The sequence below is a fragment of the Sycon ciliatum genome, chromosome 13, assembly GCF_964019385.1.
Source record: "Sycon ciliatum chromosome 13, ocSycCili1.1, whole genome shotgun sequence".
Lineage (NCBI taxonomy): Eukaryota > Metazoa > Porifera > Calcarea > Leucosolenida > Sycettidae > Sycon > Sycon ciliatum.
The window spans coordinates 6,989,133-7,006,585 of NC_088655.1; the positions used below are offsets into that span (position 1 = coordinate 6,989,133).

Consider the following 17,453-nt stretch of genomic DNA (forward strand, 5'->3'; position numbering starts at 1 on the left):
CATGCAGTGAGCTTTGAACACTCGCATAGGATATGGGCAACCGACTCGCCTGCCTGCCTGCCCACACATTCGACACAAGGGGCTTCTGCCCTTATAGAAGATTTGGGCCTTGAGCAGGTTAGTTGCCAAGGTCTGGTCTTGTGCTGCAATGATCAGGCTCTCCGTGGTCTTCTTGAGACCAGCATTTGTCAGCCAGCTGCAGCTGTTCTCCTTGGTCAGTTGGTCTGTTTGCTGGACAAACTGTCCATGCAAGGGTTTCTGAGTTCACGCCAAGAGGTGTTCTTTTTGAAGCGACACTTCACCACCTGTAAGGAGTCCGGTGAGGCATCCAGATGTTGCCACAGAATGGGCGCAGCCACCTTCAGGAGCTCCTCATCTAACTGAAGCAAATAACGCTGCAGATTGCTTTTCTCCATGGTCACATCATGAATACTTTGCAAAAAAAATTAAATGACAGGAGTGACGTAAACAAAAGCCGTTAGCAACAACACCAATCGGACTGATGAAAAACTTAATCGAAGGTATAAAATGGAATATACATTATTATATGTCTGGCGTAATCATGTGAATCACGATAATCAGTCCTGTTAGGTGGGGCGGGCTCCAAGCCATGCCTGTTGGTCCGCTGCCATTGTGCGGACTGCGTCAGCTTCTAGCGGCTGGTGGAGGGTAAGTCCATGCCATGATGACAATTCCGTCTGCAAGACCGTTGCCAAAATTGTCTGAGGTCGACGCCTGAAACGTTCAGTGCCATTTTCGTTGGCCAAGCGAAGATATATTCTATCCACTGCCAGCTGATGAGGAGCAATTGGGGCCACACGAAAGATATGGCCAGCGAGACTGTAGCGCTGGCTTGTGATCATCTCGCTGATGGGGGCAGCTCCGCAGCACTTGTAAAGAGTGTCATTCCTGATTTTATTTTGGATATCGCATGTCGATGATGCTCCTTAGCTGGGTCCTGGGGAACAAATCCATTCGCGCAAGCTCCGACATCAGTAGACCCCAAGTGCCGCAGTTGTAGGTAAGAACAGGGATGACGTAGGCGTTGTATAGCCTCAGCCGAAGACCTTCCCTGATCTGGCATCTCTGGTTCCAGATCTTGAGGAGTGAGCTGAATGCGGTGGCGGCCAGTTGTCGCCTCCGAGTAGCATCTCCGGCATCACCCACGAGGGAGCCTAGTTTGCGGACAGTGCGCCATGTTTCTTGGTTCCTATCGGGAATCGGACGACGGTGGTATATTCTGTTTTTGAGGGATTAGCGTTCAGGTTCCATCTCAAGCAAGAGCAATCATTAAAGCCAGATGGTCTTTAGAATAAGGTCCCGTACATTTGCGGCATCCCGGATCGTGTACATACTTCTATACACACAAATTGACAGGTTTTTGTACATAGAACACTTTCATTCAGAAGGCAAAGCACCTACGAGTTTTCACACCTCGTTCGAGTGCATGCAGCGCAGCCGCCATGGTCATGCCATGGTCATGCCAATGACTGCATGTACTTGCTTCTGATCACACTTCATTGTTTTCTAGCCTGTTGCCAGCAAGCTTGACAGTGAGGACAGCCACTTGTGGTCTCTGTATATGCAGGTCAGATATGGCACTTGGTACGCTAAAATTCGGTCGCCGGTCGTGAAACGCAGGTGTCCGCTGTTCCCTCAGCAAGTTCTTTGTGGAATTGTAGGCGCATGGAAAAATGGTGGTTAAAAGCAGGGGGCTGCTAACAGCAGAGGTCGTTTTACCCATACTTTACTGTACTGTTGTTTTAGTATTAATTGTATTGTTCAATTCATGGAATAAAACTTTTACCTGATGATCGTGCCCGCATGAAACTCGGTGTTTCAATAAAAAACATTATTCCACTCTACTTTCAGGTAAGCTCTGACCGTTTCGGGCGTTCATCATGTTTGTGTTGAGAGAGAGAGATAGAGAGAGAGAGAGAGAGATAGAGAGAGAGAGAAACAGAGACAGAGACAGAGAGAAAGACCGAGAGAGAGAGACCGAGAGAGAGAGAGAGAGAGAGAGAGAGAGAGAGAGAGAGAGAGAGAGAGAGAGAGAGAGAGAGAGAGAGAGAGAGAGAGAGAGAGAGAGAGAGAGAGAGAGAGAGAGAGAGAGAGAGAGAGAGAGAGAGAGCGAGAGAGAGAATTTAAACGACTGTGTTGTTGATGTTGATGTTCAGAAATCTCGCAAGCAACCCAAAGTGCTCGGCCAGGCAGAGGAAGTACTGGCACAACTTCATCAAAACATCCGAGAGCCATTCTCAACAAATCTGGAGTTCTGTCGACAGCTTTGTGCGGCTAGCGCTGTAGAGTATGATGCCGATTTCGATGACGACGACGACGACGACGACGACGACGACGACGACGGCGACGACGACGACGACGACGATGATGATGACGATGATGATTACGATGACGTTGACGATGAGAACAGCATCCACATCGAACAAATCCGTCGATATCGCAGGATCCTCAATGCCTATGGCCTCGTATGTACAAGTCCCTAATTTCAATAAAGATGTATGTGTCATGTACATGTATGATAATAAGACATTAGTATGTATGTGGAGGCCACGCACACCATCTAAAACATCTATATCATCTATGTCATGTATGTTACTTCCTCCGCGTCATTAAAATTGTAGCTTCGCACATCGCAATATGTGTGACTTGCTGGTCTTAGTCAGACTGTCGGAATCGCTGTTTTCTCTGTTTTGAACATTAGTGCGACCCTTCCTGCGCGATAATTACTTATCATTGGAGCCGTGGTGGTCTCGGACTTTGTCTGAGCTCTCTTCCGCACCAAAAAAATTCATCGCGCTCCGAAATATTCCGCCCCAGCGCGCGTATCGTTTTTGGAGTTTGTGCCATCCTACATCGTTCGTGTAGGCATTTATCAAGACTGCAAGCTCGGGTATAAGAATCCTTGTATCTCTCCTGAATTCGAAATACTGAAGTTGACAATGGCAAGAACCACGTGTTCTCAAATCATAAAATGCGCCACATGTGGCGCATATAGCTGTGAAGGTAGCAGGCCTGAAAACACCAACAAAATCAGCAAAGGGCTTGCCAAGGAAAGAAGGTGCGGAACTGCTTACCCTAACCCACTGGAAGGTCGTTACAGTGTACTTGAAAAATGCTAGTTGGCAAACATCACATACCACATGGAGGCATGGATCGCTTGAAACGGAGCTTCATGACCTGAATTTGAATGCGCGTCGTGTTCAGCGTATTGTTGATTGCTGAAAGGGTCTGCCTCAAACCCTGACGAAGATGTCGACCTTAGCTGCAACTGCAGCGAAGCGGGAGGCCACAAACTAAAGCTTGGTCTATCGAAAATGCTCTGCATCAATTTCTACAAGTAGCTGATTTCTTTACCCTTCGAGTAGACAAAAGAAAATTTGAAAAATTGCTCTGGGAAGCGAACATTTTAATGACGCAGAGGAATTATGTAGATCTCCGCACAGAGGTTTCCGAAATGTGGTATTGTTCCTTCTTTATCTAGAACATTACGATGCCCATCCTGCCACTAGCTGTTGTTTAGGTATCTAATATTGACTGAGCACGAGGTCAATATAGGAAATAAAAGCCGAGGAAAAGCCCGAGGCGAAGCCGAGGTCTTTTACGATTTTTTATTTCCGATACTGACCAAGTATGAAGTCAATATTAGATTTATCACCACTAACCAAAGCATGTGTTCAATCGCTAAAAAGAAGTCAAATATAAGCAACAGCCCTAAGGAGTGAAACATGCAGGAATATTTGACTGCTTAGGTATAGGAAAAATCTATGGGAGTCAATACTAAGGGAGTAATAATATATATTATGCACGGGTAGACCAGCTATACACCGATACTAGTAGGTGTAAGGCTGCTGGAAACTTCAATGTGAAGTGAAAATTGTGGGACAGGTTTAGTGTGTTGCTGTGCACAATATGGCTAGCTGGGGCTTGACAGGGGACATCACCTACAGATTGCTGGCTTTATTATTGACAACGGGTGCATTGTGCTTTGCATCTTTGATGGGTTGATCTTCAACAGTGAGTTTCTATGAGGATGTGCTGCATAGTCTTGCTTTGGCTGGCACCAAAGGGTTGTATTTGTGTCCATGAGAGGAAAATACATTGATTTCCGCGCAACTCAAGCCAGGGCATCTGTACCCGTTTCCCTTACATCCATTTCTTTAAAACTTAGGATGGTTCATTTAACAGTTTCTCATTGCCACTAAATGTGGGGTCAGGGGAAGTGTGCTGTCATGACGCGTCGAGGATTGGCTGGTTGACTTGCTTTGTTTTGTATTATTTTGGAGGTATTTGGCCTTTTTTAATATCCTGTCTGCGCATGCGTGTGGAATGTGTGTGCATCCATGTTTGGGCATATATCGTGCGTCGGCAAACAACTATGTGTGTTGCTGTGTGTATGGGTTTGCATATCGTGTTTTTGTTTCTAGATTGTTTCTTTCTCATCACCTGAGCTGGACGACATCATTGTTAACCGACCCAACTGGTTGCTCTCCACGGTCATTGGTCTCATTTTCGCACCACCTGGGCTGGACGATGAAGATATGCTTCACTTCAAAGATGGTGTTGCAAAGGTCCAGGAAGTCCTGGCCAAGCTTAACCGCTGCGAGGGAGCAGAAGGTCAGGGCCCTCTGCTGCTGCAGATGGTAGTACAGCTAGGTGTGTTGCTGCAGGAGAAAGAAAGGATCCTGGCACCCAGCCGTCTTCCGACCGCTGACAACTGCCTCGGCTCACTGGCCAAGAAAGATTCATCATCTCGGTCGGCGTGCGCAGGAGTCTCTTTCACGACTCAGCACTGCTTCTCCACTGCTCTTGTTATCAGGCTGCAGACAGAGCTGTACGCCTATTTCCACGAGCTTCACGGCATTCCTGCTGAGCTCTGGAAGAATCTGGTGGTGGTGGCTCCAGTCCATTCCACAGCCCGTGGTTGCATCTCCGTCACGGACAGCCTGCGCCAAGCTGTCGCTGTTGTCCATGCGCCTGTTGAAGATACGCTAGATGGCTATTGTCTGCTGGCTCTGTTGCGCAAGGTGTTTGATAGGCTAGCAGCACAGTACAGCCCGGGCACTAATTACTCCACGAGCATCCTCAGCTCCGCTTCCATTCGTCAGCACCTCCACGAGCCAAGCACCAAGTTTGGTTTCGCTGTGTACGATGCAGTGGAAGTACGATCGTCCGTAGCAACACAGGGTATTCTCTCCACTAGCCACCGTTACGTTGATCGTGCCCCGCTTCTTCTCGAATGGCCGGTCAACCATGCTTCACTGCTCTCTGCACAGTCCTTCGAGTCCGTCCGAGGAAGCCTTGGTGAGTCCGACCTGCCTGCACTGGCCACCTGCCTGGGCCTTACATCATCATCTTCATCATGTGGGCACAGTAATCATCTACACGCTGCAGCAGCATTGGTCCACAGCTGGGCAGTTACCGACTACCATCACACCTCAACCAAGCTTCACCAGCTGCTAGTGAAATCACCGAACGCCCAGCGCTTTGCAAGGATCTGCAAGGTGCTACGGCAGCATGAAGAACTGGTGAGTGTGATGGCCTGTTGCGCATGCCCCTCTCTCTCAGTCTCTCTCTCAGTCTCCCTCAGTCTTTCTCTCTGCCTCTCTCTCTCTCTCTCTCTCTCTCTCTCTCTCTCTCTCTCTCTTTCTCTCTCCCTCTCTCTCTCTCTCTCTCTCTCTCTCTCTCTCTCTCTCTCAGTCTCTCTCTCTGCCTCTCTCTCTCAGTCTCTCTCTACTTCTCCCCCCTCCCCCTCTCTGCCTATGTCTCTCTGTTGATGTATGCAAGTTGTTCTATCATTTAACTCAACAAAACATCTGTCACCTACCATTACCCAATGCACAATGTATTCTCGGCCGTGTACCTCTCATTGATTTCACTCTCAGTGGTGTGGATGATATTGACACTAGCTGATGTTGATATCAGAGCCATGTTTGTTGCTTGTATATTTGTTACTCTCCGCACTGCAGCTGGCCGCCGATTTCCCGGACATATTCCGGAAGCGTCGGGTGCAAGCCGTCCAGCCGGTCTCCGTCGGAGCTACTTCCTCCGCTGTTCAATCAGACTCGGCAGAGAGCGTTCCTTCGAGCAGCCAGTCACACTCTGATCAAGCCAGTCAGTCCACTGCTGCTCGCCAAGATGATGCTGGTAAAGTTGAATGTTCTCAATACACCATGTGTGCTCCCTGTATGCTACTGCTAGTTTACTTGTGTGCAAATGTCTACTTCACACTATCTTGCAACACAACTTGATCTGTGGGCTTGCTCAGGTCTCAAAGAGAACTTCTGTTTGCATGGGATACTATACGAAAAAAAGAATATTTTTCTCTGTGGATAATGAACACATGACTGGTTGCGTATGTGTGTTATGCCTACCTTTAGGATTTGATACACATTCCTATAATCGAATATTTCTGCACAGAGACATGGATAGTTTTTTAAATTATGTTTTCTGTTCTTTCCTGTTGAATGTATCAGGCCATGCTGAGCATGGAAGCTGTGGTATTTTCCTATCCACTTCACCACTGTAAGTTCTACGCATGCATTGCTCAACAATGAAGTATAGAATGGAGTATATGAATCAGTCCTAGGGAACGTTCAGTGAAATGTACTTCACCATTTCGAACATAATGAGTCAGGCCGGCCCAGTGAGTGAGTTCTCAGACCATGATTGTGCAATGACAGGTATATGTGTCATGATCAAGTCCTGACTTGAAGAGAATTGCTTCAACTGTGCTGTACACCACAGTGAGTTGGGAACACGAGGTGTGGAAAACAGGGCAACGTTGATGCAGAAAGTGGGTTTTCACCTTTGCCCATATACTGAAATTGGTGGATCTGAATTTTTCTCTCCATCCGTAAAGAAGCGGCATCTGACGCCTTTCATGTAGCCTTTTCATGTGGTCTCTTCATGTGGCGGTGTCATCCCTAGAAACCAGAAAGGTCTTATTGAGCTGTGTAGTTCACAGATCCTTTTTAAAATACCCTTCCCTATTTGAAGTACATAATCAGAAGAAAGTAAGGATCGCAGTTGCGCAACAAAACTGGCTATGAAATTGTGTTGAGAAACACAACCAGTTTAGGAAGTTTCGCTTCTACAAGGCCACCACCATGCCTGAGATACCAGGGTGGCAGATGTAGCACGTGACAGCGAGGGTGACTTAGTAAGTATCACAAGGAATGCCTGACAAGGTGCAAACCTTGTTAGCTGCATCTTTGTTACCCTCACTCCGAATACAGTGTAGTGAGTAGCCAGTTGACAGTGGTTGTCAGAGCAATTAACTGCATGTAAAGTGGTTCACGCTTGCATCACAGCATTTGTTAGCAGAGTACACGCTCACTGGTGTCAGCACTGGTCTTGAACTCAGAACCTTGCGATTGGCAGGAAAGTCCACACCACTCGGCCAAATTACTGGTCAGTAGGCAGTGGCAATAATTTCCTTACACTGCTCGCTTAATGACATGTTTTGAAAATTATCAATTCAGCAGGAAATTGTGGTGAGTGCATGCCTAAAGCCTGGTGTCAGGTAAAGTGTGTGAAGAGACCTGCGGGCAGAATTGAAGGCAGTAGTGTAGGCGTGTAGGCAGAAGTGTAGGCAGTTGTGTAGGCAGTAGTGTAGGCGGAAGTGTGGGTAGAATTGTTGGCAGTTGTTCGGGAAGTAGTGTATGCAGTAGTGTAGGCAGTAGTGTAGGCAGTAGTGTAGGCAGTAGTGTGGGCAGAAGTGTGGGCAGTAGTGTAGGCAGTAGTGTAGGCAGTAGTGTAGGCAGTAGTGTAGGCAGTAGTGTAGGCAGTAGTGTAGGCAGTAGTGTGGGCAGTAGTGTAGGCGGTAGTGTGGTTAGAATTGTCAGCAGTTGTTCGGGAAGTAGTGCAGGCAGCACTGAGGACTGAAGGCAGTAGTGTAGGCAGTAGTGTAGGCAGTAGTGTAGGCAGTAGTGTAGGCAGTAATGTGGGCAGTATTGTGGGTAGTAGTGTAGGCAGTAGTGCAGGCAGTAGTGTAGGCAGTAGTGCAGGCAGTAGTGTAGGCAGTAGTGTAGGCAGTAGTGTAGGCAGTAGTGTGGGCAGTAGTGTAGGCAGTAGTGTAGGCAGTAGTGTAGGCAGTAGTGTAGGCAGTAGTGTAGGCAGTAGTGTAGGCAGTAGTGTAGGCAGTAGTGTAGGCAGTAGTGTAGGCAGTAGTGTAGGCAGTAGTGTGGGCAGTAGTGTAGACGGTAGTGTGGTTAGAATTGTCGGCAGTTGTTCGGGAAGTAGTGCAGGCAGCACTGAGGACTGAAGGCAGTTGTGTAGGCAGTTGTGTAGGCAGTACTGCCTACACAACTGCCTACAGTACTCTAGGCAGTTGTGCAGTAGTGCAGACAGGACTGAGGAGGAGGGCGGGCAGAACTGAGGAGGGCGGGCAGGACTGAGGAGGGCGGGCAGGACTGAGGAGAGCGGGCAGGACTGAGGAGGGCGGGCAGGACTGAGGAGGGCAGGCAGGACTGAGAAGGGCGGGCAGGACTTAGCAGCGCGGGAGGGAGTGTGTGATGGAGTGCCGGCAGGAGTGAGGCCAGGAGTGTCATCAAGAATGCCAGCAGAGAAGTGAGGGGAGGAGTGTGAGGGTGGTTAGGAGTGTGGGCATGGGTCTGAATGTGCAGAGAAGTGTTGGCAGGGGAGTGTGGGCAGAGTGTACACTGTTCTTCTGAAAGGGGGTCTCCTGGGGAAGCTAGGTCCGCTCACACTGTGGCCAGTGACTGTGTGGGTGCACTAACCACAGATGGCATAATGTCAGCCAGTAAACACATATCCGTGAACCTGGAGCCATGGTAGAGAAGTGTGGGCAGGGGAGTGTGGGCAGGGGAGTGTGGGCAGGGGAGTGTGGGCAGGGGAGTGTGGGCAGGGGAGTTTGGGCAGGGGAGTGTGGGCAGGGGAGTGTGGGCAAGGGAGTGTGGGCAGGGGAGTGTGGGCAGGGGAGTGTGGGCAGGGGAGTGTGGGCAGGGGAGTGTGGGCAGGGGAGTGTGGGCAGGGGAGTGTGGGTAGGGGAGTGTGGGCAGGGGAGTGTGGGCAGGGGAGTGTGGGCAGGGGAGTGTGGGCAGGGGAGTGTGGGCAGGGGAGTATGGGCAGGGGAGTTTGGGCAGGGGAGTGTGGCCAGGGGAGTGTGGGCAGGGGAGTGTGGGCAGGGGAGTGTGGGCAGGGGAGTGTGGGCAGGGGAGTGTGGGCAGGGGAGTGTGGGCAGGGGAGTGTGGGCAGGGGAGTGTGGGCAGGGGAGTATGGGCAGGGGAGTTTGGGCAGGGGAGTGTGGCCAGGGGAGTGTGGACAGGGGAGTGTGGGCAGGGGAGTGTGGGCAGGGGAGTGTGGGCAGGGGAGTGTGGGCAGGGGAGTGTGGGCAGGGGAGTGTGGGTAGAGAAGAGTGGGCAGGGAGTGTGGGCAGGGGAGTGTGGGCAGGGGAGTGTGGGCAGAGAAGTGTGGGCAGGGGAGTGTTGGCAGGGGAGTGTGGGCAGGGGAGTGTGGGCAGGGGAGTGTGGGCAGGGGAGTGTGCGCAGGGGAGTGTGGGCAGGGGAGTGTGGGCAGGGGAGTGTGAGCAGGGGAGTGTGGGCAGGGGAGTGTGGGCAGGGGAGTGTGCGCAGGGGAGTGTGGGCAGGGGAGTGTGAGCAGGGGAGTGTGGGCAGGGGAGTGTGGGCAGGGGAGTGTGGGCAGAGAAGTGTGGGCAGGGGAGTGTGGGCAGGGGAGTGTGGGTAGGGAGTGTGGGCAGGGAAGTGTGGACAGGGGAGTGTGGACAGAGGAGTATGGGCAGAGAAATGTGGGCAGAGAAGGGTGGGCAGGGAGTGTGGGCAGGGAGTGTGGGCAGGTGGAGTGTGGGCAGAGTAGTGTGGGCAGCGAGTGTGGGCAGGGAGTGTGGGCAGGGGGAGTGTGGGTGGGGGAGTGTGGGCAGAGAAGTGTGGGCAGGGAGAGTGGGCCGGGAGTGTGGGCAAGGGCAACGTGGGCAAAGTGTGCAGACAGGAGTGTGGGCAGGAGTTTGGGCGTAGGCAAGAGTATGAGCAGGAATGTGTGCAGGAGTGCGGCCAGTAATGTGGGCATCTACATGTGTGTGTGCAAGTATCGAATTATGTCATCAAATGGTTAGAATTGTTCCATGTTTGTTCGTTTTGAATGTGTTCGTGAGTTTGTATGTATGTGTGTGTGTGTGTGTGTGTGTGTGTGTGTGTGTGTGTGTGTGAGTGTATTTGTGTGTGTGTGTGTGTGTGTGTGTGTGTGTGTATGTGTGTGTGTGTGTGTGTGTGCTGAGCGTTGGCTCATGGAATGCTCGCTCTGTTGTAGAGAGTGATGGACCAGTTCTAGCGGAAGCCGTGAGAGGAATCGTTTCCGATGATAAGCCAGATCCATAGCTGCTGGAGATGGCTCTCTCGAACATGGTCCCGCTCGTCGTTCTATATTGTCGGCCCCGTAGTGGGAAAACGTGACCATAATGGCAGTGTTTACCAGGACCAGGACCAGGTGTGTGTGTGTGTGTGTGTGTGTGTGTGTGTGTGTGTGTGCGTGTGCGTGTGCGTGTGTGTGTGTGTGTGCGTGTGCGTGTGTATCTACAGCCATGGCATGTGGTCAACGGACGAACGCATTGCAAACCTGTACGAGGAGAATGAAGCGGAGCTCTCTGAACAAACAGGTGCGTTTTTTCCGTTTAACATAATACTGCTCTCTTTATCCTGTTCTCATCTATCTGCACTCAACTGCCCTTCAATTTGAGTGCTGTTACCATTGTTGTCTTAGTGTGTCTGTATGCTATATACATACACGAAAACATACAAAAATACATACCTTCTTGCTCTACATACACTGGCTTATACTTCATTCCATACTCACCCTCATGCAATTGGCCATCTACATAAGTGGTGGATATTGCTAGATATTCACCGCTTATATTCACCACTTTTCGATACGTACTGTAAAGAGAGCAGTACTCGGTGCTGAGCTTAATTTCTCTTCAGTCAGCGCCCCGGAGATGGCGAGTGCCGTAGAAAATTTCTACGCTAACTTCCGCACACAGGACTTTTCTGAGTACAAATTAAATCGGCATGTGACCAGGTGGTGACAAGTCATCAGCCAGCGAGCAAACAATGTTTTTTACGCTCGGCATGTCCATGGATTGCGGATCGAGTGGCAGGCAAGGAATTTCGTTTGTACTCAGAAATATTCTGATTATGGACGTTGGCGTAGAACTTTTCTAGGGCACACAACAGCTCCGGTGCGCTGCCTGAAAAGAAAATATGGGAGGGCACAATCGCTTAGATTGCTGTCTATTAACCGACTCCCGAGAATGATGCTTACAGATTGGTCAAATCTTCTCATCGAAACGGACGATGATTGGCTCACGTAAATCACAAGCGTGCTCTCCAAGGTGATTGGCTCGAGCGTGTTCTCCAAGGTGATTGGCTCGAGCGTGTTCTCCAAGGTGATTGGCTCGAGCGTGCTCTCCAAGGTGATCGGCTCGAGCGTGTTCTCCAAGGTGATTGGCTCGAGCGTGCTCTCCAAGGTGATTGGCTCGAGTGTGTTCTCCAAGGTGATTGGCTCGAGCGTGTTCTCCAAGGTCGTCGCGTCCCGCGCCACAGGCACCAGTACGTGTCCACGATCTGTCCTAACAAACTTGAACAAGATTCTGTCAAGAACACAGTCATCGCTCTCCGATTCATTCAAGACAATGCCAGTCGGTAGTGAAGTAACAACGACTTACGTTAGCTCTGCGTACATGTACATGTATGACCACCGTGACTCGTTTGTTGAGCTGTAGGGATGATAGGGTGAATATGGAGAGGCATAAGTCTATTAATAATAGATATTACATATAGACAGACATACAGGCAATAGTAACTGTTTTCTGATGATCGCTTAGTGCGTGAAACTCAGAGTTAAAATACTATCTTTGTCCTTTTATTGTCTGAACCGGCTCTGCCTCTCGGTATTGAGCACTCTCTTGGACAGCCTGGAACCTCTCTGTTTTAGAGACAGACATATTCATAAATAGGAACAGCACACTAATTGAAGGACAGTTGACCGCAGATAGATGTGAACCGGATGACGAGAGAAGTCTAGAAATACTGACTGAGAACAGAATTGTTTAAATAGAAAGAAGACAGTATGCACGAGGATTGCAAGGATGGGTCACAATGCAGAACAGCACTGCTTCTTGAAACATGGGGGACGGTCAGATTAATTTTCATGGACCGCGCCAGGCAGAAAAAATCCTCGCGCCGAAGCACAGTGAGGGTAAAAACCAGGTGCATGTCCCCAATGGTGATTGTATGGCATCATGTAAGCAGGCAAATCACATCATAGGAAAAGTTTGAAAAGCAATATTTATGTGCATAGAAATGAAGGTTGGAAGGGCATGGATACTGATGAGATTCAAACCTGATTGAGGAAGCCAGGAAAAGAAACAACGATAAAAAAGTCATCAGATGCCATAGTTGCAACCGAAATATATTGCCCGAGAAATATTTTCTTGCCTAACTCGCTGCGCTTGCCTGTCCAGAAATTATTTTTTTTAACGTCCGGGCTTCGAAAGTGCTTGGCTTATGTTGAGTGGATGAGGCAATAGTGCGTGACTTATCACAAGTGTGTGGATTAACAGTCTGTGACTAATCATGAGTAGACAGATCACCAATCTCATTGCACACCTATCCCATAATTATGTGTATGCCTGGTGATGTAAAACAAACTGTATCATCTTGTCTTGAAATATGCTGGAGAAAAGAAAAGCATTGCAAGCACCGTGAATGCAAATACCACGCCAGGTACCTAGGTGTAGAAATCTCGTTATTGTCAGGTATCTAGGTGCAGAAGTGTTGAAGCAATCTCGTTATTGTAAGGTACCTAGGTGTAGAAGTATTGAAGCAATCTCGTTAATGTCAGATGTGAAAACTGTGGCTTCATTCATAGCAAAGTCAACCAGAGTGTTCTGGCAGCATGCATTATGAGGCGAATGCACAACTTAAAAACTTGATGTCGATAAGGACGCGTTCAGCCGATAAAACAAGTCAAGAATAGTATTAGTAAGGCGGACGTTACGAAACAAAAAAAAATAATAATATGATGAATCAAAATGCAAAATTTCCTAATCATTTTTCATGACACACTCATCAGGGAAAGCTATTATCTCCTCGTCGCTTATTTAAAGTTGAATGTGCTCAATACACCATGTGTGCTCCTTGTATGCTACTTCTAGTTACTTGTGTGCAAATGTCTACTTCACACTATCTTGCAACACAATTTGATCTATGGGCTTGCTCAGGTCTCAAAGAGAACTTCGGTTTGCATGGGATTCTACACGAAAAAAGAGAATATTTCTCTCTGTGGATAATGAACACATGACTGGTTGGGTATGTCTGTTATGCCTACCTTTAGGATTTGATACACATTCCTATAATCGAATATTTCTGCACAGAGACATGGATAGTTTCTTAATTCACTTTCTCTAATGTTCAATCAGACTCGGCAGAGAGCGTTCCTTCCGCCAGCCAGTCACACTCTGATCAAGCCAGTCAGTCCACTGCCGCTTGCCAAGCTGATGCTGGTAAAGTTGAATGTTCTCAATACACCATGTGTGCTCCGTGTATGCTAGTGTTAGTTTACTTGTGTGCAAATGTCCATTTCAAACTATCTTGCAACACAACTTGAGCCTCTAGATCGGAAAAAGAGGTTTTTTCTATTTTTGTTGTTTTGTATTGTATTGATTGTTAGCGGGTGTTAGCGGCCGTCGTGAGCTCCCTTCGGGAACGGACACGATAATTTACTTTACTTACTTATTGTATTGATTTATTTGAATTGGGTATCTCAACAGTACAATGTACAACTTGGGAACATCCACGCTTATGTCGTTTCACGCAGTACTGAGAAAAATGGCATTTTAAAGTTGTGTGTTTCCGCATAAAGTGATGTACATGTATAACTCACTTTTTAAAACATCTATAACTCTGTGAAACATAACAATTTTAGACCTAGGTGTTTTTACAAAGTGCTCTCCTGGGATACAGCAATGCCAGGGTATAGGTCACTCACAATGCTCAAAAATGACATAAGCCGCCTTTTTGAATCTAGTGGCACATTTGATCTATGAGCTTGCTCAGGTCTCAAAGAGAACTTCAGTTTGCAGGAGATTCTGTACGAAAAAAAGAGTCATTGTCTCTGTGGATAGTGAATACATGACAAGTTGGGTATGTGTTTTATGCTTACCTTTTATGAAATCAGTTTACAATTTATACCCATTCCTATAATCAAATTTGTCTGCACCGAGACATGGATAGTTTTTGTATGCTGCTTTCTGTTCTTTACTGTTGAATGTATCAGGGCATGCTGAGCATCATGCTGCTCATGGAAGCCGCTGTGGTGTTGTCCTACCCGGTTCACCACTGTAAGTTCTACTCATGCATTACTCAACAATGAAGTATAGAACAGTTGAATCAGTCCTTGGTATAGTTCAGTGAAATGTACTGCACCATTTCGAACATAATGAGTCAGGCCGGCCCAGTGAGTGAGTTCTCAGACCATGATTGTGCAATGACAGGTATATGTATCATGATCAAGTCCTGACTTGAAGAGGATTGCTTCAACTGTGCTGTACACCACAGTGAGTTGGGAACACGAGGTGTGGAAAACAGGGCAACATTGATGCAGAAAGTAGGTGTTCACCTTTTCCCGTATACTGTAATTGGTGGATCTGAATTTTCCTCTGCATCCGTAAAGAAGCGGCATCTGACGCCTTTCATGTTGTCTCTTCATGTGGTCTCTTCATGTGGTCTTTTCATGTGGTCTTTTCATGTTGTCTCTTCATGTGGTCTCTTCATGTGGTCTCTTCATGTTGTCTCTTCATGTGGTCTCTTCATGTGGTCTTTTCATGTGGTCTCTTCATGTTGTCTCTTCATGTGGTCTCTTCATGTGGTCTTTTCATGTGGTCTTTTCATGTTGTCTCTTCATGTGGTCTCTTCATGTAGTCTTTTAATGTTGTCTTTTCATGTGGTATTTTCATGTGGTCTTTTCTTGTGGCGGCGTCATTCCTAGAAACCAGAAAGGTCTTATTGAGCTGTGTAGTTCCCAGATCCTATTTAAAACACATTTCCCTATTTGAAGTACATAATCAGAAGAAAGTAAAGATTGCAGTTGCGCAACAAAACCGGCTATGCAATTGTGTTGAGAAACACAACCAGTTTAGGAAGTTTCGCTTCTACAAGGCCACCACCATGCCTGAGATACCAGGGTGGCAGATGCAGCACGTGACAGTGTAGTGAGTAGCCAGTTGACCTTGGGTGTCAGAGCAGTTAACTGCATGTAAAGTGGTTCACGCTTGCATCACAGCACTTGTTAACACAGTACACGCTCACTGGTGTCAGCACTGGTCTTGAACTCAGAACCTTGGGATTGGCAGGCAAGCCCACAACCACTCGGCCAAAGTACTGGTCAGTAGGCAGTAGCAATAATTTCCCTACACTGCTCACTAAATGACATATTTTGCAAATAATCACTTCAGCATATTGTGGGGAGTGCATGAACGGGTGTACAGCCTAAAGCCTGGTGTGAGGTAAAGTGTGTGAAGAGAACTGCGGGCAGACGTGTAGGCAGCAGTGCAGGCAGCACTGAAGAGTTTAGGCAGTAGTGTGGGCAGAATTGTAGGTGGCAATCATAATAATAATAATACAGGTCGCATGTCTCCCGAATAATGGGTTCCATGCATCTATCAACTGTTTCACCATGAAATAGATTGCAGCAGAAAGAATAGCATACGAAAAAAACATATACAGGATCTAGCGCATGACAAGTACATGCTATTTTGGTTACACCGATGTACATTTGTCAACAAAGTACAGCCATAGCTTTTTGTCCCGTGCAGTGTTGAGGCAATCTTCGACCGTGGGTCCAAGAGGAGAGATGTCGGATTTCACCACTAGGCGGTAGTGCGGGCAAAAATGTAGGCAGTAATGCGGCCAGAAGTGTAGGCAGTAGTGCGGGCAGGGCTGGGGAGTGCGGGCAGGACTGAGGAGTGCGGGCAGGACTGAGGCGTGCGGGCAGGACTGAGCAGCGTTGGAGGGTGTGTGGGAAGGAGTGCCGGAAGGACTGTGATCAGGCATGTGAGCAGAGAAGTGCGGGGAGGAGTATAGGTAGGAGTGCGAGCATGATTGTGTTCAGGAATGTTGGCAGGAGATTGGGCTGTAGTGCGGTCAGGACTGCGTGCAGAGAAGTGTGGGCAGGGGAGCGTGGGCAAGGTGTGCGGACAAGAGTGTGGGCAGGAGTTTGGGCGGTGGCAAGAGTGTGGGCAGGAATGCGCGCAGGAGTGCGGCCAGGAATGTCGGCATCTATATGTGTGCGCATGTATGTATTTTGATGTGATCAACTGGTGAGTATATTGCATGTTTGTTCATTTAAAATGTGTGTGTACAGTAAAACCTGGTTTAAGTGACCTCTCGTTTTAACCACTACCTGATCTTAACCACCGTTTTTCCATGCACAGACAGTTCTACACAGAGAGTGTGGGACCTGGTTCTAAAGACCACCTGGCTTTAATGACCGCTTTCCCTTGCACCGTGGGATGGTCGCTTAAACTAGGTTTTACTGTATGTGTGTGTGTATGTATGTCCGCGTGTATGTGTGTGTCCCATATGGTGCAGTGGTATGTGCAGTCGATTTCGAATCGAGAGGTTGCGGGTTCAATTCCCGACGATTATGGTCGCACACATCTTTCTTCTCTTTCTCGGACTCTTCCTGACTTTTCTTTCATTCTCCTGGGTGGTTACCAACAGCCAGTGTATGCCGGAGTATGTGGTGTGGTGTGTGTGTAGAAAAGAATGGAAAAATGAAAAATAGGGATTCACTGGCCAGAAAAAGTCACTTCAAACAGCTGTGTGGTGGATACCAGGCTAAAAATAGTGGCGGTCAACTCATCAGCCTTGCAAGCTTTTGAATGGTGTAATCCCAGCACAAGTTGCTATGTCTAACATAGCTGTTCGCTATCATCGCTTCCGCGATGGGCATGTCTGAGGTGTGTATGTATGTGTTTGTGTGTGTGTTTATGTGTGTGTGTGTGTGTGTTTGTGTGTGTGTGTGTGTGTGTGTTTGTGTGTGTGTTTGTGTGTGTGTTTGTGTGCGTGTGTGTGTCTTCAGCCATGCCATGCGGTCAACAGACGAACGCATTGCAAGCCTGCATGAGGAGGATGAAGCGGAGCTCTCTGAACAAACAGGTGCGTTATTCCTTTTAACATAAGACTTCTCCCTTCATTCTGGTCTCATCTATCTGCACTCAACTGCCCTTCAATGTGTGTGCTGTTACTATTGTTGTCTTAGTCTGTCTGTATGCTATATACATAAGCAAAAATACATACCTTCTTGCTCTACATACACTGGCTTATACTTCATTCCATATTCACCCTCATGCAATTGGCCATCTACATAAGTGGTGAATATTGCTAGATATTCACCGCTTA

At 48.0% G+C, this 17,453-nt stretch overlaps 1 protein-coding gene across 1 annotated transcript in view; it reads left to right on the forward strand.

Moving 5' to 3' along the window:
* The window catches only part of LOC135829558 (uncharacterized), a 77,185-nt gene that overhangs the window by 47,496 nt on the left and 12,236 nt on the right, over nt 1–17,453 (forward strand). Inside the window, exons 7-14 of the mRNA XM_065341953.1 lie at nt 2,178–2,486; nt 4,446–5,546; nt 5,988–6,165; nt 6,495–6,543; nt 10,575–10,651; nt 13,472–13,555; nt 14,329–14,392; nt 17,134–17,210. Coding sequence (XP_065198025.1) covers nt 2,178–2,486; nt 4,446–5,546; nt 5,988–6,165; nt 6,495–6,543; nt 10,575–10,651; nt 13,472–13,555; nt 14,329–14,392; nt 17,134–17,210 — 1,939 coding nt within the window. The remainder of the gene's footprint in view (nt 1–2,177; nt 2,487–4,445; nt 5,547–5,987; nt 6,166–6,494; nt 6,544–10,574; nt 10,652–13,471; nt 13,556–14,328; nt 14,393–17,133; nt 17,211–17,453) is intronic.